Below are 27,087 nucleotides of genomic sequence, written 5' to 3'. Positions count from 1 at the left end.
ATCTTTCAGTGAGAACATGTTGCTAGTACGCATGCAGATTTAATCAAGTTCTGTCACAAAATAAACAAGTTTTCTGTCATTTCCCCATGCAAGCCAACAGAAATTCAGGTGCTCAGAAGCAAGGTTTTGATTCAGATCAGAAGCATAACAGGTTGTGCCCAAAGCCATCAAAGTTGAACTGGCCCACTTTTCGTAGCTCAAAACATTATTCTGTAAGTTTCTCAGGCATAATGCTAAATCAGCTGCCAAAAAGTCAGTACAAAGGTATGGGCTCGTCTCTCTAAGACTATACAATCAAAAACAAACAGTGCATGCAACAGATATTCTCTGCTCTATACCACTGGTAACCCATGAATGCTAAGTGTAGAAAAGTATAATAATTATCCTTTTTTCTTTCCTACTAAAAAGAAGTAAATCTTCCAGCCACTATTGTGCAGGACAAAAAGCATGAGAATAATAGCTCCCCCACACTTTCAGACAACAAGCTCTGTTGTACAGACGTATTAAATCCTGGAGGCATGTATTTTACAGGGGACATGTCTAGCTTGGAGCAAACTTTGAGGAATCTGTCAGATATGTGGTAATTTGAAATTCTTTGCAGGTTTCTGAGGGATGGGAAAACAAAGAGCAATGAGGGTTTTTCCCTCTTTTAAAAAAGAATTCATTACAGCACCTTCTCTGCAAATATCCCATTTCCTCTCTAGGCCAATGCACTATTTCAATTTTGTCTAAGGCATTTATTTTTAGGAGAAGAGGCTAGATATTAAAAGCGAAAAGCACATTCAACCATTTCCCTGAAATGCAGCTATTAAAAAAGAAGAAGAAGCTCAAAAGCATCATTCTAATATTTTCAGTGACTTTTTTATAGGTGCTTGAAGATTTCTTAGCTGTAACACCTGAAGGCAAAAATTAATGATAAAACTACGGGGTTGGTATACAACGAAAAGAGAAGAAGAAACTACATTTATGCTGACATTTAAATAACTGAGTGTGTGATTCCCCCCCCAGACTGAGTCTCAGTTGTGAAAAATGTATCTTGATGGGGTGTGTGATATTAGGTCAGGCATAGGCAAACCCGGCCCTCCAGATGTTTTGGGACTACAACTCCCATCATCCCTAGCTAACAGGACCAGTGGTCAGGGATGATGGGAATTGTCGTCTCAAAACATCTTGCAGGGCCGAGTATGCCTATGCCTGTATTAGATAAAGGCAAATAAAGAACTTATTTATGTACGCTACAACAGCGGCAAGAGTCGTGATAGCACAAGGATGGAAGAATGAGGAAATCCCAACGAAAGAACAGTGGCAAGAAAAATTGATGAGCTACGCAGAACTGGCTAAATTGACATACAAACTGCGGTCCAAGGACAACTGTGACTTTAGGGAAGAAGGGGAGCTTTTTACAAATTACCGTATTTTTTGCTCTATAAGACTCACTTTTCCCCTCCTAAAAAGTAAGGGGAAATGTGTGTGCGTCTTATGGAGTGAATTCAGGCTGCTCAGCTATCCCAGAAGCCAGAACAGCAAGAGGGATTGCTGCTTTCGCTGCGCAGTGATCCCTCTTGCTGTTCTGGCTTCTGGGATTCAGAATATTTTTTTTTCTTGTTTTCCTCCTCCAAAAACTAGGTGCGTCTTGTGGTCTGGTGCGTCTTATGGAGCGAAAAATACGGTATCTAAAAAGACAACAAAATGAAGTGGACTCCTTGGCAGGGTTTGAATAAACATACACAAATTTATTGGTTGATAACATGATAGATAGATAATGCAAGGATATGTACAATTTTATAACATGCAGAGAATAATATGTGCTGAGAAATCAGAGAGTGGAGCTGAGGGAAGTCTCGGGGGGGAGGGTTTGATGGGGTGTGTGAAAAAAGGAAAAAATCATAATGAATATGATATGTTTTGAAATTTTGAAATTTTATTATGCTGAAATTGTTAATGAAATATTATTTTTATTAATAATATTTTTATTATGGGCTGGGAGGGTGGGTTTTTCTTTTTTGGGGAGGGGGAGGGAAAAATGGGGGAAATGAGGGTGATGTATTTTTGATAAATTGTTACTTTGGAATTCCATATATATATATATATATATATATATATATATATATATATATGCTTTCGTAGATTTTCACGGGTACAGGAATGCAGGTTTTGGTGTCTTCGGGTGTCTTCCCGTGTAAGAGTCGGGGTGTCTGTGCGACGTTTCGACGAGGTCTCACTCGTCATCTTCAGGCTGGTGCTTTCGGCTTCTTGTTACTGGAACAGAGCAGAATCTGGTGTTTGAGTTCCTATAAATACTGTTGAGGGGTGTGGTGTATAGCCTCCAACGTTCTGGGCAGAGAGGAAGTTCCTAGATTGGTGTGCCTTTTCTTCTTTTGTTCCTTAATTACTTGAGGGATATCTTGAGTGATTTCATGAGTGATATTCTGAATACCACTGGGTGGGTCATTAAGTGTAGATTAGTTGCTAAAGCTTTCGTGTCTTGACCTCTTGAGCTTGTGAAGAGTTTTTCTGAGAAGATGGCTGTGCTGCATTTAGTTGTGCTCTGGCTTGGCTTCGTGTATAGGGGCGAGCTGTGGTTTTGTGCCTTGTGCCAGCCAGATCTGTGTAGGGATTGCAGGGGGGTGCAGCATCCGGAGGTGCCACTATAGTTTGGCTACTGGATGGAGTCTGTAATATGTCTGTGGAGAGGGTCTGGGTTTGGGTCTGGTGTGGTTGATTGGTGACGGCGTTCTGTGTGCCTCTGGTTCTGGTGTCGGTTTTTGTGGGGAGGGCTAATTTCCAGATGTCTGGCAGGCGGGACGTGTCGTCACGCTTGTTCATGTTGTGAGGGTGTTTCTCTATCTCGATGGCTTCCATGATTATTCTCTTGTGGTGATGTTCCATGTTAAAGATGGAACATCACTTTAACATGGAACATCACCACAAGAGAATAATCATGGAAGCCATCGAGATAGAGAAACACCCTCACAACATGAACAAGCGTGACGACACGTCCCGCCTGCCAGACATCTGGAAATTAGCCCTCCCCACAAAAACCGACACCAGAACCAGAGGCACACAGAACGCCATCACCAATCAACCACACCAGACCCAAACCCAGACCCTCTCCACAGACATATTACAGACTCCATCCAGTAGCCAAACTATAGTGGCACCTCCGGATGCTGCACCCCCCTGCAATCCCTACACAGATCTGGCTGGCACAAGGCACAAAACCACAGCTCGCCCCTATACACGAAGCCAAGCCAGAGCACAACTAAATGCAGCACAGCCATCTTCTCAGAAAAACTCTTCACAAGCTCAAGAGGTCAAGACACGAAAGCTTTAGCAACTAATCTACACTTAATGACCCACCCAGTGGTATTCAGAATATCACTCATGAAATCACTCAAGATATCCCTCAAGTAATTAAGGAACAAAAGAAGAAAAGGCACACCAATCTAGGAACTTCCTCTCTGCCCAGAACGTTGGAGGCTATACACCACACCCCTCAACAGTATTTATAGGAACTCAAACACCAGATTCTGCTCTGTTCCAGTAACAAGAAGCCGAAAGCACCAGCCTGAAGATGACGAGTGAGACCTCGTCGAAACGTCGCACAGACACCCCGACTCTTACACGGGAAGACACCCGAAGACACCAAAACCTGCATTCCTGTACCCGTGAAAATCTACGAAAGCATATATATATATATATATATATATATATATATATATATATATATATTTTAAAAATATTTTTTTTTAAAAAAATAGATTGTTGGGGAAAAGCCCACTCTAGGAGTCACACTCTCTCTGAAGAAACAACTTTGCATCTTCTTCCTTTTGGGTGGGTGGGGGGCTGGACTTGGTTGACTCTTGGGCTCCCAGATAGCAGCTATGAACTTAAATGTTGGTTCTTTTCTTGCAGCATGTCGGTCAGGATTCTTTAAAGACTCGCCACAGAGTCAGATGTGCACGAAATGCCCTCCACACAGTTACACACGCGAAGAAGCGTCAACGTCCTGTGTTTGTGAAGAGCACTATTTCCGAAAGGAATCGGACCCACCTACGATGGCCTGCACAAGTGAGTCAACTTGCACTTAATCAGTTAAAGTGCTCATTTTACAAGCGACGTGTTAAATGACGATTGTGATAATTGAGAACGCAAGTACCTGCTTACACTGAGTCAGACCATTGGTCCATCTGCCCCGAATTGAAATGGAAGTGGTTCCCCAGGATGTCAGATGGAGGTCTAGATATGGTCAAGGGGGAAAGGAGTTTGGGCAGCAGAAGGGGCAAAATCAGACCCCCTGTCGCTCCCATTTCTTTTCATGTTCTTCTTTGTTGCCTTACATTTTCCTATAGTTGTGCTTGCAGTCATTACACCATTGTTCTGCAGATGCTGTCAGAGGTTGTTCTGGTGGGGTGGCAGGACAATTCTGGGCCATGCTTTGAATAGTTAGGGTGTTGTGTGTGGAAAGAACACGTATGGCAAAAGGAAGCTTCCACACTCCCTTGAGTTATAGGAAATTCATATGGTCAGTGTTGGTTTCCATAGGAAGAAAAACTACTGGAGTTCTAGAGTGTTGTGATAATACCTGATTCTTTACCTACAAAGAAATTGACCACAAGGAAGCAGGCAGACACCATCTGTTCCCCACATGCGAGACACTGCTCATTCCCCATCTCATTTTTTCCCAGATAGCTGCAAAACTCAAGATTTCTATCCCCTGCATGCCTTATTCCTATGCTACTAACATGTTCCTTAAAATATATACATACTGTATCTCCACTCAGAAAGCCACCAGTCATAAAAACCCACCAATGCCTGTTAAACATATTTAGCTATGAAATATACCAAGACTGGAGAACAGATCCCTTCATAGTGTGCAGTACAGTAGCATTCCTTTAACAACATATTCATTCAGTTCTCAGTGCCTTCTTTTACCCTTCTAACCAGCTCCTTAGCTCAGGAGAACTGGCTTCCATGGCTCTCAACTGTCAGTTATTTGCAGTACTGCCTGAGTATTAGGGTGAATGCCTTGAGTGCTTTGTGCTCTTGTTTGAGTATAGGGGACAAAGTTAATATAGCTGTTTGGGAAGATGATGGCTCAGAGGAAGAAGATAAGAGAAACGTTTTGAATGCTGGCTACTCAGGAGAGAGTTAGAGGCTGCCTGGTATTCTGCAGCTTGTTGTATTGTAAGGGTTTGTAGCTTTCGGGGAAGCGGGAGAGAGAGAGAGAGAGAATAGGTAGGAACAGAAAGCTCCTTTTATGCAAGGCATTCTTTATGCATTGCTCACACAGAGGCTCTACACCAGGGGTTGGCAAACTAAGGTGTGCGGGCTGGATCAGGCCCAATTGCCTTCAGGATCCGGCCCGCGGTCTGTCTGTGGATCGGTGTGGAGATTCTGTTCGTTCAGGCTGCACCATTCCCCCCCCCCGCGCGCCATTCCATTCCCCTCCACACACCACGGTGGCGCCTCCTCCCTCCCTCCTCCTGAATTCTCCTCGCCCTGCCTAGAGGAGGAAGGGGGCTGGGCTGAGCTGGCTGAGCGCCATTTTAAACAACCCCTCTCTGGAGCCAGCCCTTTCACGCCACTCATCTTCCCTCCGTCGCCGCTGCCCTGGTGCTCCTGTGGGCCAGAGAGCGGAGTGGACGAGCTCGCTCTGCCTACCCAGGAGAAGCAGCGGCGGCAGCCCCTGGGAAGGTGAGCGCAGCACCTGGGGCTGGCAGTGGGGAAGAGGATTACTTGGCCCCCTTGCCTCTTCTTCCAGCCCCCCCTGCTGCTTCTCTAGCCCACCACAAAGTCTGAGGGGTAGTGGACTGGCCCACGGCTAAAAAAATTGGCCGACCCCTGCTCTACACTTTGAAGGAGCTCTTTGGAGTACTCCCAACAGCCATACCTTGAGTATGGACATCTGCAACAGGGGAACCTGAATGCCTAGACCTGTATACATCCAGAACCCTGCACAGTCGAGGTTCCAGACATCTGTTTCTATGCTAAGTTTCCCCACTACATACCTCTATACAGTCATACCTTGGGTTACAGACGCTTCTGGTTGTGTTTTTTCGGGTTACGGACTGCCGAAACCAGGAAGTACTGGAATGAGTTACTTCTGGGTTTTGGCGGTCGCGCATGTGCAGAAGTGCTAAATTTCACTTTGCAACCCGCTCATGCGCAGACGCGCCGCTGTGGGTTGTGAACGCTGCGGGTTGCGAATGTGCATCCCGCACGGATCATGTTCACAACCCGAGCATCCACTGTATATTCAGCACATGGCCAGGACTAACACAAACTTGCGGGTGGGCTTTGCAGTCCTGCAGTTTCAGGGTGGCTTTTTTTATATAAACTAGCTCCTGGGGGCCCTGTGGAAGCTGCCTTATAATAAAACTAAGAAGAGGAGCAACTGCCGCCCTCTCAAATGGCGCATTTTATATCTGTCAGCAGTGAGGGAGCCCTTCTTGTTTGGACTTTCTCCCTCAAACATTTATTTTGAAGCTCCGATTTAGAATCTGTCAGGGTCCATTCATGCAGGACAAGGGAATATCTTGAATTTGCCTCTATGCTGCAGAAACCAGGCAAGCAGGTGGGAGACACAGTCATCCCAGGGGAAAATGAACTGTGTTCATAGACCACACAATAATATATGACTCATCATAACTAGGAGAGAGATAAACATTGCAGCCAAACCCTTGAATGCAGAAAACTCTTGGTCATTTTCCTGCCTGCTGTTCGCTGACTTAAAAACATGATGTTTTAAGAAAAAGTTGTTTTACTCATTTGTTGGAACCCTGCTGTTCCTTCACAAGCAACGTACGGACATGGAACCAGTTTTTAGAGAAAGTGATGTACGTGATGTTGCAAACAGCATCTTAGAATCACAGAATCAGAGAATTGTAGGGACCCTGACTGCAATGCAGGAATCTCAATAAATTTTTACTTTAAGAGAAATTTGCATTTGTGGACAGGGAGGAGGAATGGAATAGGTGGGAGAGCATCAGAGAATTCTTTGTTGAAGATGCTTATATGGCGCTGTCATGTATACACACTTTATTTGTATATTACTTTTCTGCATACACTGCAATCACAGCAGTTTACAATAAAGCATGACAAATAAACAAACACATTTCCCAATGTTTACGTTCTAATACATCGCTGCCCGTAATGCTTCCATAGAAAGGACAACTCAAAGCAGTTTCATAATATCAAACACATAACCAAATAACCTCCATATCAAAACAATTTGTCAATAATTGCTTTTTGCTTTGTCTTGAGCTTCGCTTTTGGTTTTATGCCTGCATGAGACACTGTGCACACACTTCCAAAAAAACATTTCCCCAACCCTGGGGGCTGAAATAATGCTTTGTTTGGCAAAATAAATAAATAAAATGGATCCTTTCTAAAGCCGCATACCATAAAACTTGTCAAAATAAAAAAATTCCTTCCAGTAGCACCTTAAAGACCAACTAAGTTAGTTCTTGGTATGAGCTTTCGTGTGCATGCACACTTCTTCAGATACACTGAAACAGAAGTTGCCAGATCCTTCTATATAGTGAGAAGGTGGGGAGGGGTATTACTCAGAAGGTATTACTCATTATACATGACTAAGCCATTTCTCACCTTCTCACCCCTTGCCTTTTCCTGTAAGACCTATTACAGTCGTTAAGAGTCGTCAACAGGCTCATCTCAGCTATCTGCCAATCTCCCATTCCCACCACCCTTCTGAGTAATACCCCTCCCCACCTTCTCACTATATAGAAGGATCTGGTGCTACTGGAAGGAATTTTTTTATTTTGACTATGGCAGACCAACACGGCTACCTATCTGTAACATAAAACTTGTGTTAGTATTGTGTTAAAATTAGTTTCACTTTGGTTCCAGTGGGACATGTTAGTAATGACTTATTTAATCCCATTGATTTTAATTGGTCTGTGCTAAATATGACTAAGACTAGATCCATTCTAATCAAAACTAAGTCCAACTATGTCTAGATAAAGCCCATAGTGTCCTCTTTTTAAAAAGCTAAGGAATAAGACATTGGAAGCCTATGTGGAAAAGTAAGAGAAGTTAGTTTAATCCAGATGGTGGTGGTGAGGGAGTAGCCTTAGTGGATTTTAAAAGAGAGAGACAACACAGGGATAGGAGCTTACTAGAGAGCTTCCTTCTTTTTGCAAAAGGTGATACATTATAGAAATGGTGAGAAGAGTGAGGATGTGGGACTTGGCATTAGTATGTGTCTGGTGAGAGAAGGAGAATTGCAAGACAACAATTTCCTTGATGCTGATTGTAGGAGACGTAGTGGAAGACAGAAAAGTATATTTTTTTTACTCACAGAACTGATTGTGGGGGAAACCGTGATTTATATAATAGGAAATATGTATGGAATTCAATCTTTGTAATGTAATGTAATGTAGTTTGAGACTGTTCGTAAATACAAATGCTCTAGCTTCTATTTTCACCTCTAAATGATGACAGTGCAGCTGAAGAAAATGTTCACTGAACACTCACAATCTACTATTGGTGGCTATTTAGGATAATTTTCCTCCCCTTCAGTTTTTCCCCTCACTGCCCATGGTGTTATTTGCCCACATTGCCATTCAATCTATTTGGCCGTAATGGCCAATTTTATTTATATTTATGGATGTTTGCTACATCAGCTAGAATAATCTGGGGGAGATGGAGGGGGGTACCGAGTTAGATTGAGTTGGTGATGAGGGCAAATCAGGGTAAGAACAGTGAGGGCAGAGGAAGAAAGAAGAACATGGTCAAAAGGAGAAACAGTATTGGTCCATCCCATCCCTAATGTGTAATCTTTGCTCTTCCAGAGGCATTTTACAGATTTTATGTGCATTTCTTATTTGTTTCCTGTTCCAAAACATGAGTGCAGTGAATGGAAAACTTGTGCACTTTCTACAACTCCATTTATAAACCATGATATAGTTTTAATTCTATTGGTGTTTAAATGTTTTTTTTATAAATTATTATGTTTGCTGTATTTTTAGCTGTTCTTATTTTATCTGTAAGCCGACTTGAGTCCCTATCAAGTAGATAAATAATTCTCCCCACCACCACCACCCCAGGGACAATTTAACACAAATTCATAGGGGGATCTCTCCCTTCACCCCCAGTGTATAAACGCAATAAAGGAAATTTCACCTGCTGAAGTTCTTCCTATCAAGCAGCTGTTCAATAATTACCTTTGTTAGATGATTCCTTCTTGTGTGGGGCTGTCAGACCTAAGACCCTGGGGCTTTATCACGTCCTTTGGTTTCCCTTATGTGATCTGTGCCACCCTGAATACCTTCCCCAAAATTATTGCATTATCTTCGGGTTAGGGAGCTCATGCCCTTATCTGTTGCAGCATCTGTGCCTCCTATTATTACCTTTCCGCTTGCAGCACAGAAGCAGGGAGAGTGGAAGAGAGCTGAGTGCAGGATGTTGGAAAACAGTGAAGTGCGTTGATTTGCTTGTTTGTACGGCCGAGAAGGAGGGACGCGGGTGGCGCTGTGGGTTAAACCACAGAGCCTAGGACTTGCCGATCAGAAGGTCGGCGGTTCGAATCCCCGCGACGGGGTGAGCTCCCATTGCTCGGTCCCTGCTCCTGCCACCTAGCAGTTCGAAAGCACGTCAAAAGGCAAGTAGATAAATAGGTACTGCTCCAGCGGGAAGGTAAACGGCGTTTCCATGTGATGCTCTGGTTTCGCCAGAAGCGGCTTAGTCATGCCGGCCACATGACCCGGAAGCTGTACGCCAGCTCCCTCGGCCAATAAAGCGAGATGAGCGCCACAACCCCAGAGTCAGCCACGACTGGACCTAATGGTCAGGGGTTCCTTTACCTTTACCTTTATGGCCGAGAAGCAAGAGTGTGAGAAGAGCAGTGGTGGCCGCCCATGGCCAGTTCAGGAACAGAATGGTTTAGGCTTGCAGAAAGGTGCAGAAAGTGGACATCAGTTGGCATGTGACCTCAAACAGGGGCAGGAAAGAGAGTGGCTTAGATAGGGGGAGCTGCTCAAGTCCAGCAGAGGTGGCAGTGGGATTTGGGGAGGCAAATGGTGAGGAACATTTTTAGAAAATAATTTGTTCTACTATTCTTTCTGCTTTCCCCAATCAAACCCAGCTTCCTATGTCCCCTGGACATCAGCTAGGAACAAAGTTTGGATTCCACTGCCTTCCGAACACATTTGGATTTTGACGCTCTGAGCTAGCCCAGTCAGATATATCTGGGAGTCCATATGTAGAAATGAAAGTAATAGCCATTCCATGTTCTTACTGGCACCTACCCAAGCCCAGTAGCACCTGGTACAGTGGGACCTTGTTTCTCGGATTTAATCCGTTCCGGGAGTCTGTTCAACTCTTGAAACCATTCAGAAACCAAGGCGTGACTTCCAATTGGCTGCAGGAGCTTCCTGCAATCAAGTGGAAGCCACATCAGACATTAGGCTCCTGAAAAACGTTGCAAACAGAACACTTACTTCCAGGTTTGCGGTGTTTGGGAGCCAATCTGTTCGGGAGCCAAGCCGTTTGAGAACCAAGATACCACTGTATTTTGTTGCATAATGCTCTGGCATATTGTGGTTCTATTTGGCTGGCCTAATAGCTGTCATGTTAGCTTTATTCTCCATTAATTTGTCTTCTGTTCTTTAAAAAACAAACAAACACCTATACTAGGGCCACTGCAACATCACCTGGCAGTGAAATCTATGCACTGAAAAAAGTAATACATTTTGTCGCTGCATAACCTACTGCCAGTCAACTTCACTGGGTAAAATGTGTGGACTGAATATGCAATATGGCAACATCAGGCTGGATTTGTTTGGGTATGTGCACAAACAAGGCACATGCTATTCTGTTGGAAACTGCTCCCAATCTCTGCAGGAATGGCAGGTTTTCTGCAGTCTGAGTGAGAGCCAAACTAGACCCCATCCACAAATTTAGCTAGGGTTTAAAGGCACTCTACTATTTCCACCAGCTTTTGGTCCAAACTCAGGTCTTCGAGCCTGCTTTTTACATGCCCACCCTCTGCCCCTCGCTTGTAGTCCTCAACCACCCATGGAAGGATTCTGTGCTCAGTGAAAAATCATGCTATCTATGCCTTCTCTTGTCAGAGGTCAGCTCAGCACCCGGGAGTTTTCTTAAAATACATGCAGCATGCTGCCATTTATGAAGAGCAGGTGTGTTTTTTGGTTTCTTTGCAATAAGCCACCTTTAGAGTGGTAGCACAATCTTTTCCCAACCCCTGTTTCCATATACACTAGTGGCCAAGGTTGTGGAAACCCTTTTGGTAAAAAGTGTATTTCTGAGGTTTGATGGCTCATAACACCACTTCCTTTTGGAGAAATACCATAATATTATATATCAGTGGAAAGATAATTTAATGAAGAATGTAATGCCTCAAGGTATGTTCAATTAGCTGTATTCTATCAAAAGTTAGAGCCAAATAACCAGAAAAAGGCAGCACAACAGGTTGATATGGAGTAGCTTTCCTTCACTTGAATGTAGCCAATGAGAATGAGTGTTTAGAGAGTCAGTCAGGTGTTATGAGCCATCACACCTCAGAAATACACTTTCCCCAAAAGGTTTCCACAATCTTGGCCACTAGTGTAATTGCAGAGAAGCCTGCCTGCTTAAACATCCCTTAATGGCGGGCAATGCTCTGTCTCTGCCTTTGCCATTTAAGCTCTAGTACGCTATGTGAGCATGAGTTGGCTCTCAGGGACTTTTCATGCACTGAACGTGTGAATGTGATGAGCATCTGGTTGAGGCGGCTCATATCAGACAGGGAAATCCTTCAGGGAACTGGCATGTGGTTCCCATCTGAACGTACAGTTAGTGGATACCCACGGTTTGCTACAATGAAGAGCTTTTATGAGCATCTGCTCTACACTTGGACCATTTTCTGTGGGACAGCAAAGTGGCAGAAGCTGTCAGCTGGTCCCCAATGAAGATTAGACAGCTTTCCCTTTCTCTTTTGTGCAAATCAGGTGACAAACTTGACAGGAAGGAGGTAACAAGGTTAGATCAGATTTAACTCTACTCACCCAACAGGCAATCCAGGTGTAGGCTAGCAAGGTGTCATCAAAGGCTGCAGGTCATGAATGAGTAGCTATGGCATTGCATTAAATGAATGCTACATACGGACACAGGTGGAGCTGTGGTCTAAACCACAGAGCCTAGGGCTTGCCGATCAGAAGGTCAGCGGTTCAAATCCCTGCGACGGGATGAGCTCCCGTTGTTCGGTCCCAGCTCCTGTCCACCTAGCAGTTCGAAAGCACGTCAAAGTGCAAGTAGATAAATAGGTACCGCTCCGGCGGGAAGGTAAATGGCGTTTCCATGTGCTGCTCTGGTTCACCAGAAGCGGCTTAGTCATGCTGGCCACATGACCCGGAAGCTGTACGCTGGCTCCCTCAGCCAGTAAAGCGAGATGAGCGCCGCAACCCCAGAGTCGTCTGCGACTGGACCTAATGGTTGGGGTCCCTTTACCTTTACCTTTTTACATTTCAAGCAGGATTGGCCTGCATACAGTAGATCTCAAACATGCTATTGATGGAGATTCCACCTTCCCAACATATGCCTAAAGTGAAAGTATGAAGAATTCTAAAGTGCTATACCTTGGTTTGCAGCTGTGTGCTATGGAACCATAGGATGACCTCAGTTTGTTCCTGTTGCCCCCTTAACCATAGGCATCACTGACACCATTGTTAAAAAATCTCCTTTGGCTGCCCATCTACTACTGAGCCAGGTTCAAGGTCCTTGCAATAATTTACAAAGCCCAGAACAACTTAGGTCCAGGGTACCTCAGGCATTGCTTAAACCCTTATATCCCAGCTTGATCGCTGAGATTATCTGCTGGAGTAGTGTTGTCAGTTCCTTGAGTTGGAAAGGCTCCTTTGACAATTGCAAGAAACCGAACTTACAGTGTCAATGGCACAGTCATGTGGAATCCTCTGCTGATAGAGATTCTGCAGGCGCCTTCTGTTTCAACATTTATGCACATCCTGAAAACTTTTTCTATTCCATCAGGGTTATTCAGGCAGTGAAGAACACATCTTTCCATCATTGCTAGCTGATTTCTGATTTTAACTTTTCCATTTTTGTTTAAACGGATGGTTTCATAGATAATTGCTGCATGCTGCTCTGATATTTCTAACAAGCAGTGGTGAGAATTAATTATATATTTATTGCAAATATATAAAGCAGGGGGTGGGCTTCATTCCGGTGTCAGGCTGCTGACATAGCTCTGCTGCCTGTTGGTTGCGAGGATTCTTACAAAGACTCCGGCATGTCACTTGTTTCGTTGAGATAAGCAAGAATCCATTCTCAGGATAACTTCAACACAGTTTGGTTATGCCTTCACCGCTGGGAGAATCTGACTGTGCACTCTTTATTCGAAAATGTAAAGCAGCTTAGTGGAACACCCACCAAGATAATCTTAGACAAGTCTTCTCCAGTTTTGTACCCTCTAGAAGTTTTTAACTAAGACACCCGTCAGCCCCAGCTAGTTGGCCATGCTGGCTGGGACTGATGGGAGATATAGTCCACACTACTGGAGAGGATCAGGTTGAAAAATGCCTGTCTTAGATGGACGGCTGGCTGATATAACATGGATTTCATGCTTCTCGACTGAAAAGTCTGAACCAGACAACATCTCAGCTCTGCTTTATGCCCTGAGTGGGGTTTTCATTTGTTGGCCTCTGTGGGATGGAGCCAAGGCCCGTTGAAGACATTTTGGCACCTGAGGCAAGCCACAAAATGGTGACCTCACTCCCTACCCTTCCAGGGAAGAATGGTCCTTGAAGATCTGCATCAGGAACAAGGAGGGAATGATGATCTGCATTGGGAACAAAGGGGGAGTGAAGGTCTACATTGCAAACAAGGGGGAGAGGAGACCAGCAGTGTCTCCTATTTGCCAAGATGTCACCTTAGAGGTGAAATGAGAGGGACTGCCATAGAGGCAGCAGATCAGGCCCACAATGAGCATGCCACACCTGTTGCTGCTACCATGGCACTGGCATTGGAAGATGCAATCCTTGGAGGCTGGCTCTGCTGTTCTGTGGAACCTGCCACCCGAGACAGTCACCTCTCCTTGCCTCATGGGTGGGCCGGCCCTGGAAGGGACCCACCGGCACTTAATGCCTTCCAAAGAACTGGGTTGGTTAGAATTTTTCCAATCCCATAGACAGTATCTAAGCAAATGGGTTGGGAGGGACTTTGAATCTGATTCTTACCATGTGTTTTTCTCACTTTACATGCCAGGACCCCCCTCTGCTCCCCGGAGTGCCATCTCAAATGTTAACGAGACTAGTGTCTTTCTGGAATGGATTCCTCCTGCTGATACTGGTGGAAGGAAAGATGTGTCTTATTATATTGCATGCAAGAAGTGCAACTGGCACTCCGGTCTCTGTGAGGAGTGTGGTGGTCATGTCAGGTACCTCCCACAACAAAGCGGCCTGAGAAACACCTCTGTGATGGTGGTGGACCTGCTTGCTCACACAAACTATACCTTTGAAATTGAGGCACTGAATGGTGTGTCCGACCAGAGTCCGGCTGCGAGGCAATTTGTGTCAGTCAATGTAACCACAAACCAGGCAGGTAAGTGCAAAGTTTCGCAACGGGATAATTAGGTTCTGTGGGTGGGTTTGCCAGGCGTGGGACAGGCCGGGTTGAGCACAGCTTGAAATCGCCGAGCTTGGCTTTTGATAATGAACTTACGTTTCCTTCCCTTTTTTTGTTTTTCTCTGGTTACATCACATAAATTACTAAGCCACACAATATAAGAAATGTTTCCTCTCAGGGGCCCGTTTAATAGACCATGGAGTTACTTGTGCAGAGTATTTCTCATTCACTGTCAAATCAGTCATAAATGCAGCCATTTCCCCTTGTCGGTTAAAATCTAGATGTAGCTAAGATGCTTTTCAACAGCCTTTAAAGCAGTAGTTTGCACTTTTAAAAGATTGTTTGAAAGATAGTGACTTTTTACATAAGAATACATTTGCAAGCTCCTAGCAGAAGACCAAGCATGATGGCTTGAGGGCAGCGTTTTCCAGAGTGTGGTCTGTGGACCATCAGTGGTCCAAAAGGTTCAGTCAGGTGGTCCTTGGCTTGTCTGTGGATTTGTGATTGAAGAAAGGAAGATGACACATCCATCATGTTGAATTTTTAATGTTATTTTAATGTTTGTTTTATTTCTTATGCTGCCCTTCTATTGTATTACAGTTTGAATTATATGGAATTATGGTTCTGCAACAGGTTGAAAAATAACTAAGTGCTCCTCCAAGGACATCAGGAATTCTCCAGGGCAGGGAAAAGTCAGGGAATCACTGCTTTAGGGTTTTTCATTTTTCTGCTATATTGCTACAGAAATTACATTGATGGGTCACCCCCCCACACACACTTCTTTTAATGAGGGCTTGAATCCAGATGTGCTCTTGTGCAAGTGGAGATACTTTTCCTTACAATTCAAGGTTCTTGCATAAGGAAAGGACACCAAAATCCAGCAGAGAACTTTTTTTGCTCTAAGTCCATGTTGTGTGACGTCTGCGGCAACAATTTTCAGGACAGCACTGCTGCCAGAAGTTGCTCTGCTGGAGTATCTCTGCATTCAGATTTCGTTATTGAAAACATGGTGATAAAAGGGAGTAGGTTGAAAGAAATCCAAATTATGTTTGATAGCTAAGATCAGATTTCTGATCAGAGTGCCTCAATATTTAAGGGCTGGTGTGGTTTTGTTCAAACCGATTTTCAGAACAAGAATGTTGTGGAGAGGGGCAACATGGCCTCAAACTGTGGTTTGGTAGTAAAATGCAGTATATTTTATTGAAGGTCATAAAAATCTGTTGTTTAGTTATGGTTACTTGGACTTCAGTATGGCCTTTGAACAAATGGCCCAAACTTGTCGGAGAAGAATTTACTGGCTCCTTACTCTCATTTAGCTATCTTTTAAGTCCATAAAACCACACAGTAGCTTTAGAACATTTCCCTTCATATTAAAATCAAGTGTAGTATACCTGGGACTATTGCAACTGTTCGCAAAGGATTATAATATTTTGTTGTTTTTGCAAACAATCCTTTTCATTCAGTGCAGAATTATTGCCAACTTCTTCGCAATAAATATGGTCAGTAAGATTTCTCTTGTTTATAGCTGATGAATGTCCATTACAGAACAGTGGTACCTCGGGTTACATATGCTTCGGGTTACAGACTCCGCTAACCCAGAAATAGTCCCTCGGTCAATAAAGCGAAATGAGCGCCGCAACCCCAGAGTTGGTCATGACTGGACCTAATGGTCAGGGGTCCCTTTACCTTTACCTTTAGTAGATAGTGTTAGGACAGGACTACCGGTTACACTAAACACAGAACTGCTTTGGAAAATGACAGCCTTTTCTGGAGTTCTTTGCCTCTCCAAGTAATGTTTGCTCAGATCTGCTGGGGCAGCACATCCTGTTTAACCACTTGTGGTGGCATGGAAACTGCCATCCTGCCCTGTCGTTGTCTCTGCTGCTGCCACCACCTGCTCTGCCACCATCACATCTGCCACTGGCGGAGAAGTGCCGCCACCATTGGCACCAGTTTCAGGCAAGATCATGCCAGTTTGGGGTAAGAGCTTGCCCCAAATGGATGCAGTCTCACCCCAAATTGGAGGTGGAGGCAGGGTGCCCACAGTGTGGTGGTTTCTTCAGCCTGAGGCAGCAGCCTTGCCTTGCCCAATGGCTGGGCTGGCTCTGAGTTCTACACATGTCATTCTCTCCCCCACCGCATCCCTGTCAGCAGAAAACAGTGGGCAAATGCAAAGAAACACCCTAGTAAATGTGATGAAATGTACAGTGAGAAAGGGAGAACTTGGCATGGGGACTGCTGAGAGGAGTTGGGTTCCTCAGACAACCAGGTAGATGTCAGGTGAGCACTATTCTGTTTTGATCATATCTTCCCTAGAATCATAGCTATCAACCGTCCCTTATTTGGCGGGACAGTCCCTTATCCCAACACTGTGTCCTGCTGCTGTCCCTTATTGATGATGTCCCTTAAATTCCCCAGGTTTCAAAGGAAGCAGCTCCTCTCCCTCCCTCCCTACCGGCTAGGGAGGAGGTAGGCTCCAACTTTGTTGCTTGGCTGCGTTGCTCACCCAATAAGGAGTCTAAGAACGATTGGGGTGTGTGGGGGGGCATGCCTTGTGCTGATCAAATCGGCCACGTTGCCTGGGGACTCGCCCCTGCTCAGCGCTTCCCAGCGGAGATGTGACGGTGGTTTTTCTTGCTGCATCCCCTTTGCCGGGTTGCTGCGCTGTGTGAACCACCGCTTGAGGCTTCGTTTGGCTGCTGGCTGGGCTTTCTGCCTTTGGCTTGGAGGGGCTCAGAAGCTGAACATACCTGTGCCTGGAAAATCCCTTATTTTGGCTGCTGATCCCTTATTTTCAAGGCTGCTGGTCCCTTATTTTCAAATCTGTATGTTGACAGCTATGCCTAGAATACTTTGTCAAGTGCTGAGCACCCTAGTTCAAGAAAGATACTTGCAAACTAGCTTGTGTCCAGAGGAGGGGCGACAAAGATGGTGGGGACTCTGGAGACTAAGTCCTGTGAGGAAAGGTTGAAGATATGTTTAGCCTGGAGAAGAGACAATTAAGAGAAGATGTGATAGCCATCTTCAAATGTTTGAATGTTCAAATGTTTGAATGACCACCTAGATCAGGGGTCTGCAACCTTTAAGACAAAAAGAGCCACTTGGACCTGTTTCCGAAGGAAAAAAAACTGGGAGCCGCAAAACTCGTCATTATAAAAATAACTTTTTGTCACTTTTTATTATTTCTTTGTTTGACCCCTCAGAATTACTCCTCCTCATAGAAATAAACGTTAAATTAACAAGTTACCTTTTGTGTGTGTGTGTGTGTGTTCTTCACTCCCCTTCAAAACAGTGACCAGCGTACATGCCCCCTTTCAATGCAGTGACCAGTGTACATGCCCCTTACAATGTAGCGGGCGGGAAGGTGACATCGGGACAGTGCGTGACTAACGCACGCACCGCCCTCATGCGACGTCACAGCCAGTACAGCGCCCGCCACAGTGGGGAGTGTCGGGGCGTACAATGCACCTCCTCCCCTCACTAGTATCCGCCCCGGAGCCGCGGCAAAGGTGTAAAAGAGCCACATGCAGACCCCTGACCTAGATGGTGGTGCTAGTCTGTTTTCTGTTGCTCCAGAAAACAAAACCTGTGGGTTTTAGTTACAAGAAAAAAGGATTTGGAAGAGTTTGAGTTATCTGACAGAGAAACAGACTGCCTCAGAAAACGGCAGACTTTCCTTTGTGAGAGGTTTTTAAAGCAGAGGCTGCCTAGCCATCTATTAGGAATGCCATAGTGGTGGATGTCTGCACCAGCAGGGGATTGAACTAGATGACTTTTGAGATACTTTTCAACTCTATGATTCTTTGAAGCTCAGCAGATGGTCATGTTCATGTCGCTTTCTCCTCAGACTAGCCTACATCCCATTGTTTTTCTGAGAGCAAGATGGAATGATATACAAAGTACACCACCCTAAGCTTTGCAGATAAAGTTAGATATATCAATGTGAAGGGTTTCTAAAAAATGGAGGTACCATCAGACAACTTCCCCCTTTTGTGTAGAAGCTGGGCGTACCAAGGTTTGGTAGAAGACATTTCTCAGGACAAAGACATCTATTTTATATTGGCAGTGAGAAATGTTGTGCCTGAAAATTCAGACCATATGCCATGGTATTGGTCTGGCAGACTCACTGGTGTTGACAGAAAATTTGCTAGCCAGCACCGCAGATGGGGCACTACCTTACCATGTCAAGCCCAAGAAAATTCTTGTGAATTTCAGAATTTACAAAAGGCTCATGCATTAAGATTCTGGCCGCTCCACAAGTGCAACTTTTGGTATAATTTGTTTTTTGGTTTTTGCAGGAAATATTTCATGAAAACTTTCCCTTTTCCTCAAATAATTTATGCCCCCCTTTTTTCTTTTGTATAACTGGCACCCTTAATATGTCTTGCTTTCTTAATTTTAATTTTTGACTGTAAGGGGTATGTTAAGCATCTAGGAACCCAGATTGCACTGGAAATTGCAAGAACAAAACAACTGGATCATTTTCCAGACTGAAAAATATAACAATAAGCTGAATCATGTCTTTGAATAGCTAGGAGTAGAAGATCAGATGATAGAATCCATGAACGACTTTATTGTGAACAGTTGATCAATTTAATGACTAATCTATGGTTCTCTGTACATTATTCAAATTGTTGTGACCATTTAGTAACACTGTGAAAAGTAAGACTGGAAAGAGGTGTTCAGAGTCCAGTAAATTCATGTGCCAAGAAAATGTGGATTCTGCAATTGATGCCACATGTAACATAAGCAAATCTTTACATATTTCTGCTGAGGGTTTTTCAGTTTATTTAAATACATCATGTACCATCTTTCCTTGAATTAATTTTTATTTTTTCCACAAAATTTGGATGTCATGTGATTGTTAAAGCAAAAACCTCAAAGTCAGCTTTAAAAATAATAATCTACTAACCCTTTACTCCTGCACCCAAGTGTGAATCCCCATTCTTGCTCACCGATAACCTTATTCAGCTACACCTCGGATGCCTGGCATTTCACTGGAGTTTACCCACAAAGTTTAAGCATCCATCAGCTTTAAAAGAAAGAATTGTGATTCTCAGACAGCTGGCTTCTGCACCTGACACCAATTCCCTGGGCTTGTGTGAAATCAGAGAAACAAGCCCTATTCACATACTCATAGAATTGTAGGGTTGGAAGGGACCCAAAGGGTCAATTATCCATGGGCCCCTTGAACACCAGCCCCGGCCCCTCTACCATTATCTTCCCTGTGTTGAGCAGACAGGCAGCCTGAAGGAGAATTGTAAGCACGGATGGCTGGTTGTTGTTGTTTAGTCGTTTAGTCGTGTCTGGCTCTTTGTGACCCCATGGACTAGAGCACGCCAGCCACTTCTGCCTTCCACTGCCTCCTGCAGTTTGGTCAGAATCATGCTGGTAGCTTCGAGAACACTATCCAACCATCTCATCCTCTGTCATCCCCTTCTCCTTGTGCCCACAATCCTTCCCAACATCAGGGTCTTTTCCAGGGAGTCTTCTCTTCTCATGAGATGGCCAAAGTACTAGAGCCTCAGCTTCAGGATCTGTCCCTCCAGTGAGCACTCAGGGCTGATTTCCTTAAGAATGGATAGGTTTGATCTTCCTGCAGTCCATGGGACTCTCAAGAGTCTCCTCCAGCAGCATAATTCAAAAGCATCAATTCCTTGGCGATAAGCCTTCTTTATGGTCCAGCTCTCACTTCCATACATCACTACTGGTAAGACCATAGCTTTAACAATACGGACCTTTGTTGGCAAGGTGACGTCTCTGCTTTTTAAGATGCTGTCTAGGTTTTCATCACTTTTCTCCCAAGAAGCAGGCGTTTTTTAATTTCGTGACTGCTGTCACCATCTGCAGTGATCATGGAGCCCAAGAAAGTAAAATCTCTCACTGCCTCCATTTCTTCCCCTTCTATTTGCCAGGAGGTGATGGTCCCAGTGGCCAAGATCTTAGTTTTGTTGTTGTTGAGCTTCAGACCATATTTTGCGCTCTCCTCTTTCACCCTCATTAAAAGGTTCTTTAATTCCTCCTCACTTTCTGCCATCAAGGTTGTGTCATCTGCATATCTGTGGTTGTTGATATTTCTTCCGGCAATCTTAATTCTGGCTTGGGATGGCTGGACATGGTTACAATCATCCCTGCAACTGGGTCCCTGGTTGTGGAGAGATCAAGGGCAGAGGAAGCCGGACTGGCCTGCTCAGCCCTATAGCCCATCCATATATACAGATTAAGATGCCCTGGGTTGGGTTTTAGCTTCTGTCCATTGTGGCATCCTTCTGAGCCAGAAACGAAGGTTCTGCCATCAGGGGTCACCATTGGCTCAAGTGTTGAGCCGGGTACCAGAAGATGATGGAGAACCAACTCAGCTCCCTTAATGACACACGATGCACCAGTTTCCCAGTGGCTTCATGGAAAGAACACCCTTCCCATGTGCAAGCCTATTGTACTGGCACTCTGAGGCTGGAAGTGGATAATACAAGATGCATGCTGATGCCACATAGCAGCTGCTCACCTCCTCATACTTTTCGATCAGTTAATGCCATGTGATGTGATGTCGCCATGCTGCGAGTTTCCTCATCCATGCTCTGTTTCACCGGCTTCTGCGCAGAAGCATCACATCTTACTTCTTTGATGTTCGTCAGGAGGAGAGGAAGGGCTCGGTGCTGTGTTCAGTGGCACCCACATACGTACCATAACATCTAATGTTGGCTGAAGAAGTCTTCCTACGCCAGAAGGTTTGGGACTATGTGCTTCTCTCAGGACACAAAAAGACGGCGCTTTTGTGAAAACAGTAATCCTTTTATTTTTATCAATTTAACAAGCACTACCTTTTGACAAGTCCCAAACTCCACAGATCTATGCAAATATGTATAATGATATTCCAGGGATCCAAAGTAAACAAGAGAGGCAGGGGGGAAAGGTGTCCAACTTGTTGTTTCTTTTCTGAAAATTATCTCCCTGGTGACTCTGCTCCTGTGAGGATTATGATGTGCTGAGTTCCCCTTCCTTAGCTGCTTCCTCACTTCCAGTTACACTCCCTGTAAACAGATTTTCTGGTTTCAGAGACTGTCTGGCTACTCTTACATACATTTGTGATCAATGAATGTGCTTCAATTGGTTTTTTGCAAGTCTGTGATAGCCTTCAACTGCTTCTGAAGAGTAGTGTATAATGTAGAACCAAAGATTTCTGAGATTTTTCTTTTCCTCATCTAAAAATGTAAAAGCTTGCTCACCCACTCCTGTTATTTTCTGCCACCCCAGGTAAATTTTCCTCTACAGATCAAGACCATCATCCTTTCACACACCCCAAAAAAACAAATGAACAGGTTTTGTGTCCTGGTTTACAATATTTTTTTGAATATATATATACACTTAATGACCCACCCAGTGATATTCTGAATATCACTCATGAAATCACCCAAGATATCCCTCAAGTAATTAAAGAACAAAAGAAGAAAAGGCACACTAATCTAGGAACTTCCTCTTTGCCCAGAACGTTGGAGGCTATACACCACACCCCTCAACAGTATTTATAGGAACTCAAACACCAGACTCTGCTCTGTTCCAGTAACAAGAAGCCGAAAGCACCAGCCTGAAGATGACGAGTGAGACCTCGTCGAAACGTCGCACAGACACCCCGACTCTTACACGGGAAGACACCCGAAGACACCAAAACCTGCATATATATATATATATATATATATTCAGTTTTACAGTTTTATATTCAACAGGATCATCAAAAATGTAAATCCCAATATCTCCCCCCCCCCATGACTTTCCCCAGCCTCCTCTTCTGGTTCTTTAGATATTTGCTTTTCCTGCTTATTTTATTCTACGTTAATTTTGTAGTCTTTTCATTAACTGTTCTTATATTTTTATCCTTTTTATACCATATCTTTTCAATTACATCTATGTTTTCCCAATAATTGCACCTTCTTTTTTTGCTTGTTTTCTTAATTTTAAGTGTTTACGCAAACCCTGCTATAGCATCCACTTCTTTACAATGTTTCTATATATACATCATAAATGATTCCCAATCTTTTTACAAGTCTCTTTTGTCCTTATCTCTAGGTTTTCTCGTGAGCTTTGCCATTTCAGCAGATTCCATCCATTTTGCTTGCCATTCTTCTTTCGTTGGTGTCTTGTCATCTTTCCATTTTGGGGCTAGTAATATCATAGCCACTGTTGTGGCATACATAAATAGCTTCTTCCACTCTTTTGGCAAGTCTTGACCTGGTTTACAAATTTATTGTACAAATAAATGAGCATAGACAATCTTTTGAGTCACCTTTCTGTCTTCCATTTGTATATATCTGTGTTCTCATTTCCCCTTTTATCTTTTTTTGGGGGGAGGGGGCAAAGGGAGTGTTAAAAAGTTAAAGGTAAAGGACCCCTGACAGTTCAGTCCAGTTGCGAACAACTCTGGGGTCGCGGTGCTCATCTCGCTTTACTGGCCAAGGGAGCAGGCGTACAGCTTCCGGGTCATGTGGCCAGCATGACTAAGCCGCTTTTGGTGAAAGCAGAGCAGTGCATGGAAACGCCATTTACCTTCCCGCTGGGGTGGTACCCATTTATCTACTTGCACTTTGATGTGCTTTTGAACTGCTAGGTGGGCAGGAGCTGGGACCGAGCAACAGGAGCTCACCCCGTCACAGGGATTCGAACCGCTGACCTTCTGATCGGCAAGCCCTCCGCGTCCCTAAAGGAGTGATACAATTCCTCATTTTTTGACAGTGTAGGAGTGGCCATCCTCTTTGGCAGCAACTTAGTATTTCAAAGTTGTTCCAAGTGCTCTGTGGAGCCACATGGAGGGCTATAATCTGCTCACCACACAAAAGGACAAACACACACCTTTCCCTTCTCACTACCACCAGACAGGGGAAAGACCACACCAACAACTGAATTCAATCAGGAAAAGCACCCCTGCTGAAATGCACAGGATATTTTAAAAGTGTAGATGCCTTGCATTATATAGTGATATATAGTGAGGCTTGTTGTCTTTGTCCATGGAGTTTTCTTGGCAGGTATACTGGAGTAGCCTGCCGGTTCCTGCTCCAGGTGGATCACTTTTAGTGAAAACTCTCCACTATGACCTGTCCATCTTGGGTGGCCCTGCATGGCATAGCTCATAGCTTCTGTGAGTTATTCAAGCCCCTTCGCCACAACAAGGCAGTGATCCATGATCACTTGGGTTCCATGTTCACAACAGATGGTGACAGCAGTCATGAAATTAAAAGACGCCTGCTTCTTGGGATAAAAGCAATGACAAACCTAGACAGCATCTTAAAAAGCAGAGACATCACCTTGCCAACAAAGGTCCGTATAGTTAAAGCCATGGTTTTCCCAGTAGTGATGTATGGAAGTGAGAGCTGGACCATAAAGAAGGCTGATCACCAAAGAATTGATGCTTTTGAATAATGGTGCTGGAGGAGACTCTTGAGAGTCCCATGGAGTGCAAGAAGATCAAACCTATCCATTCTTGAGGAAATCAGCCCTGAGTGCTCACTGGAAGGACAAATCCTGAAGCTGAGGCTCCAATACTTTGGCCACCTCATGAGAAGAGAAGACTCCCTGGAAAAGACCCTGATGTTGGGAAAGATGGAGGGCACAAGAAGAAGGGGACGACAGAGGACGGGATGGCTGAGCAGTGTTCTCGATGCTACTAACATGAGTTTGATCAAACTGCGGGAGACAGTGGAAGACAGGAGTGCCTGGCGTGCTCTGGTCCATGGAGTTATGAAGAGTCGGACATGACTAAACGACTAAACAACAAAGTAAGGCTTAAGAATGAAAAGAACTAAGTACTGTTTTGTGCCGGCACGTTGCAGCTTTTAATTCTGCATTGTGTTTTATTACAAGGGAGAACCTGCAGTTGGTGTACCCCCCACGGAAATGTTTTAGTTTCATTTTTTTGTACATTGCTTGGAACAAACCTTGGAAAGGCCATGAGTAAATTTTAAATAGATGCAGATGAAAACATGAGCAGGATTTTAATCTCACTTGCAATGTAACAAATACTATGGACAATATGGATAGATATAAAATATAGATTATGAAATAATAGGCAGTTGAAAATGTAGACAATAGGACCCATGGAGGGGATGGGGGGGGGGGGAGTCTCGAGATTCAGAGAAATCTCTTTATATGGATATGTGTGTGTTTTTGTTATACATTTATATCTGTAAAATCAAATAAAAATGATTTTTATAAAGAAATTTTAAATAGTCTTGGGGCACCTCAAAGATGCACAAATATATTATGGGATAAGAAAGAAGCTTCACTTATTAAATGGAAAAAATAAAACTACAAAGGCCAGGATCCAAATATTTGGTACTACATATGTCTACTACCTTGTACAGTGGTGCCCCGCAAGACGAATGCCTCGCAAGACGAAAAACTCGCTAGACGAAAGAGTTTTCCGTTTTGGAGGTGCTTCGCAAAACGAATTTCCTATGGGCTTGCTTCGCAAGACGACAATGTCTTGCGAGTTCCTGCTGTTTTTTTCCCTTCCCCCCCCTTTTTCTAAGCCGCTAAGCCGCTTATCAGCTGATCCGATCAGCAGATAAGCCGCTAAAAGCCGCTAATAGCGCTAATCCGCTAATCCGTCAATGGGCTTGCTTCGCAAGACGAAAAACCGCTAGACGAAGAGAATCACAGAACGGATTCTTTTCGTCTTGCGAGGCACCACTGTATATGCTTTCCTTTCATGGTACATGAGATATCTGTGCTGTATCACAAATAGATTTTGGTAAGGGGGCCTCTCAAAACAGTTTGCAGTGCTGCTGCCTGAGAAACACAAACCTAAACCCACCTTCAGGATGTGAAACCAGTTACACTGTTCATAGAATCTTGTCCATAAAGCATAATTTTAAAAGCATCCCAGACAACTGGATAGTTGACTTGGTTAGAGCATGGTACTGGTCAGGTTGAGGGTTCAGTTCTCATATGAGACAGCTTCATATTCCTGCATTGCTGGGGGCTAGACTAGATAATCCTCAGAGTCCCTTCCAACTCTACATTTCTATGAGATCCCGTGGAAATTTTTCCAAGTGTGCACATGACAGTTTGCCATCATTTCCCTCCTTTTCTTAAATGCAAAATATTGCCGCTTCAAAAGCATTTCTATTGTTTATGTGCTTTCCTTTGAAAAGCAAAACTACCAATGGAAAACATGGAGGTTAATCCCACATGCAGCCAATAATGTTTTTTTTAAAAAAAAAAAATCAGAAATAAGATATCACATGAAATCATTTGCAACATCAACACCCATTTTTGCATGTCAAATCTTCATCACAAGCCATCTGACGCTTGAGTTGCAAGTTCATCCCCACTCCAGATGGTAGGATGTCTGTTACCAATGAATTATGGATCAGATGAATACTTTATGATTTTATTTATAACTCCCTTGTTGGTAATTGGTTTCTCTTAGTTGGTTACCAAGCTTTAAACAATCCTTAGATATCTAGTGATGCACAATATGTATGGGCATTAAATTAAGAGCTTGGAGCCCAGAAAATTTAGCAATGGTTATTCTGTTGTCCAAGTCCCTTTTATACAGTTGGGCAGGTTGATTTAATGGGTTGGATGCAGTCATACTTAGAGTAGACCCACTAAAATCAAATTAAGTTAGTAATGACTCATGCCCCATTAATTTCAGTGGATCACTCTGTGTGTAACTAAGTCTGGATCCAAACCTATGTATTCAGTACTTTTGAGCCCTGTTTCTTGTAGGAAGGCGTGATAATTTGACACACTTCATTATTTTGTATTCTTAGCGCTAACTTTCAGCAGCATCAGCAAACCGATCACAAAGTGAGCGTCGTTGGGCTGTAGTGGTTTGAGTGTAAACATAAAAATATAAGAAATAAGGTTCATAACTTGCTAAGCCTGCCAAGATAATTCCTTTTATGTTTTCAGAAGGCTGATTTTGCCAGAAAATCTACCATTTAATTCACCAGTGTTGCAGTATGTGTGTGTGTGTGTGTGTGTGTGTGTGTACATATACCCTGACAGTTTTGGCTTCTCTTGCCTTATTTACTGTAGATCTTTCTCTACTATTGATCCTGGTACTTCTTTTGAGGACATATCATATTGTGGCGTCAGCATAGCAGAGCCCTAGGCTTAAAAAGGTGTGAAGCATTTAATGACAAACAAAACCAACATTCTTATCGTCAGTCATGGTAACACATTATTGGGAACCACTGGTTCAACTTTTTGGACGATGGTAGCGTGCCAAGTGATTTTCTGGTGGCGATAGCCAAGCCTTTACCTGTGATTGGCTGAGTTGTCTTACTGTTACGAAGGGTGCCCTGGAAGGCAGAGTCACCCCAGCTGACAGTGGGGAGTGCTCATATTTTGGGGTGGGGGCACAACAAAAAGATAGATAGGGTTGAAAGGGGTAGTAATGCTAGACATAGCCAGGGAGCCAGATAATAATAATAATAAATTTTATTTATATCCCGCCCTCCCCAGCCGAAGCCGGGCTCAGGG

At 43.9% G+C, this 27,087-nt stretch overlaps 1 protein-coding gene across 8 annotated transcripts in view; it reads left to right on the top strand.

Annotated features, from left to right (window-relative positions):
* EPHA5 (EPH receptor A5) overlaps nucleotides 1-27,087 on the top strand; it is a 264,632-nt gene that overhangs the window by 144,268 nt on the left and 93,277 nt on the right. For 5 of the 8 annotated variants that reach the window (XM_082194742.1, XM_082194741.1, XM_082194745.1 and 2 more), the window contains exons 4-5: nucleotides 3,916-4,071; nucleotides 14,245-14,580. In XM_082194742.1, coding sequence (XP_082050868.1) covers nucleotides 3,916-4,071; nucleotides 14,245-14,580 — 492 coding nt within the window. The remainder of the gene's footprint in view (nucleotides 1-3,915; nucleotides 4,072-14,244; nucleotides 14,581-27,087) is intronic. The other 3 variants (XM_082194746.1, XM_082194748.1, XM_082194747.1) reach the window with 1 other exon arrangement.

This window comes from Podarcis vaucheri (genome assembly GCF_965113315.1).
Source record: "Podarcis vaucheri genome assembly, chromosome: 13".
In the NCBI taxonomy this organism is placed as follows: domain Eukaryota; kingdom Metazoa; phylum Chordata; class Lepidosauria; order Squamata; family Lacertidae; genus Podarcis; species Podarcis vaucheri.
This window is presented reverse-complemented; position numbering and strand designations above follow the sequence as displayed.